The sequence below is a fragment of the Hyphopichia burtonii genome (assembly GCF_001661395.1).
Source record: "Hyphopichia burtonii NRRL Y-1933 unplaced genomic scaffold HYPBUscaffold_13, whole genome shotgun sequence".
Classification (NCBI taxonomy): Eukaryota; Fungi; Ascomycota; class Pichiomycetes; order Serinales; family Debaryomycetaceae; genus Hyphopichia; species Hyphopichia burtonii.
Window position 1 is genome coordinate 2,337 of NW_017963740.1, and position 1,674 is coordinate 4,010.

The window sequence follows — 1,674 nt, forward strand, 5'->3', positions numbered from 1 at the left end:
CAATATCGTGACCCAGTGAAAATTGGGTCTGATTAGTTTTAAGACCCGGGTGCATATTTCCTTCTTGTTACTTGTTTCTCCTGGCCTCTCTGGCTTCTGGCTTCTGACCTTTCTTCTCGCCCCTTGCACCACCTTCATGGATCTTGGTGACCTCCTGCTGGGGCAATACAAGGCGGAAACCATCTGAGCAAAGCCAACTGGCGATCGCACAGCTGTAAAATGCACCAGCAACAAAAACTACTCAACTTACCGAAAAGAGCAAAAAAAATAATCAAACGTAAGGAGGCTTTACCGATCTTAGTCTCAACAATAGGCAGAGATGGAGAGTACCTGGTCTATGGTTGTAGAATAAAATATTTGATTGTTTCATTAAAGTCCCTGGGGAAGAGGCTGTTTCCCGTAGATGCAAAGTCTTGATGTAATTTAGTAGTTGCTGGAAAGAGCTAAAAAAAATAATCAGCAAAAATAGTTCAACGGTGAACAAATTAGGACTATTTTTTATGTTACTGGATTCGAGAGAACAAGTCCGATGAAGATTCGGTTAGAACATATTGAACAGGAACTGGAGTCGATTCTACGAATCAAGGGAACTGGGTGAAATGAAGGATTTTCTTTTTCGCTTGTAAAGTCATACGAAATTGCTTAGCAAAAGAAATTAAATTTTATTGGAATTAGAAACAAGTCGTGTGTACTAAATATAATCTATGAACATCGCACAATAATTTTACAAGATTTTATTGATTTTTATTACCAGTTATCCTTTTTCTTCATATATATTGGTAAGGATGTTTATAACAATACCTAGGAAACCGTTGAAGGTGTTGATACCGATGGTATTACTAATGATATGTATATCATTACTCAATACGTCTTCGCGATTAGTTGATGAAACTAATCGAATAATTAAGAATAAGTTATCAAGTATTAATCATTTTGATATTTTATCGACTAAGTTGTTTTCAAATAAGCAAGATGAAACCGATGACGACTTGAACAATCAAATAGATATAGCCAATCCAAAATCGATCTTCAATAAACAGGTTGATGAAATTTTCAATAAGAAATTGAATTCTGATATTGAAAATAAATATTGGTTAGTTAACACTGATATAACCAATGAGAATTCAGAATTAAACATTCCTAAGTATTATATGGATTCTTCGACTGAAAACCCTGATTTGCAACCTTTTGATCCTCGTTTTACCATTGGAATGTACTATTATTATATTCAAAAAGAATATCAAAAAAATCCAAATAAGATTGTAGAGGCTCCTTTCCATTGGTATGATTGGGTTGATATGAGTAGTTTGAATAAGTATTTATTGGCTTCAACGTTGGAAAAACCAGATTGTTCTATTTTGGATTCAAGAATCCAAGAAATCGAAATGAATGAAGATAATAAAAAAAATAACGAGGCTCTTTTGAAAGATTTGAAAAATCAATACGATGCAAAGTATGGTAATCTTTTGGGTGGGAACGAAAAAGTAACCGAAGTAAAAGAAGATTTGAAGGAAGATGCAAAGTCTGAAAATAAGGACGAAACAAAGCCTGAAAATACTGAAAACAAGGATGAAGCAAAACCTGAAAATACTGAAAACAAGGATGAAGCAAAACCTGAAAATACTGACAACAAGGACGAAGCAAAACCTGAAAATACTGACAACAAGGACGAAG

General features: G+C 34.2%; 1 protein-coding gene across 1 annotated transcript; it reads left to right on the forward strand.

The window, feature by feature from the left end:
* Positions 1 to 842: 842 nt before the first annotated feature.
* On the forward strand, positions 843 to 1,621 carry HYPBUDRAFT_13872 (uncharacterized protein; the record flags this gene model as incomplete). Its single annotated transcript, XM_020219688.1, has 1 exon — positions 843 to 1,621. A coding segment is annotated over one exon (777 nt), but the record flags the coding sequence as incomplete, so codon positions are not given.
* Between the last annotated feature and the right edge of the window lie 53 nt (positions 1,622 to 1,674).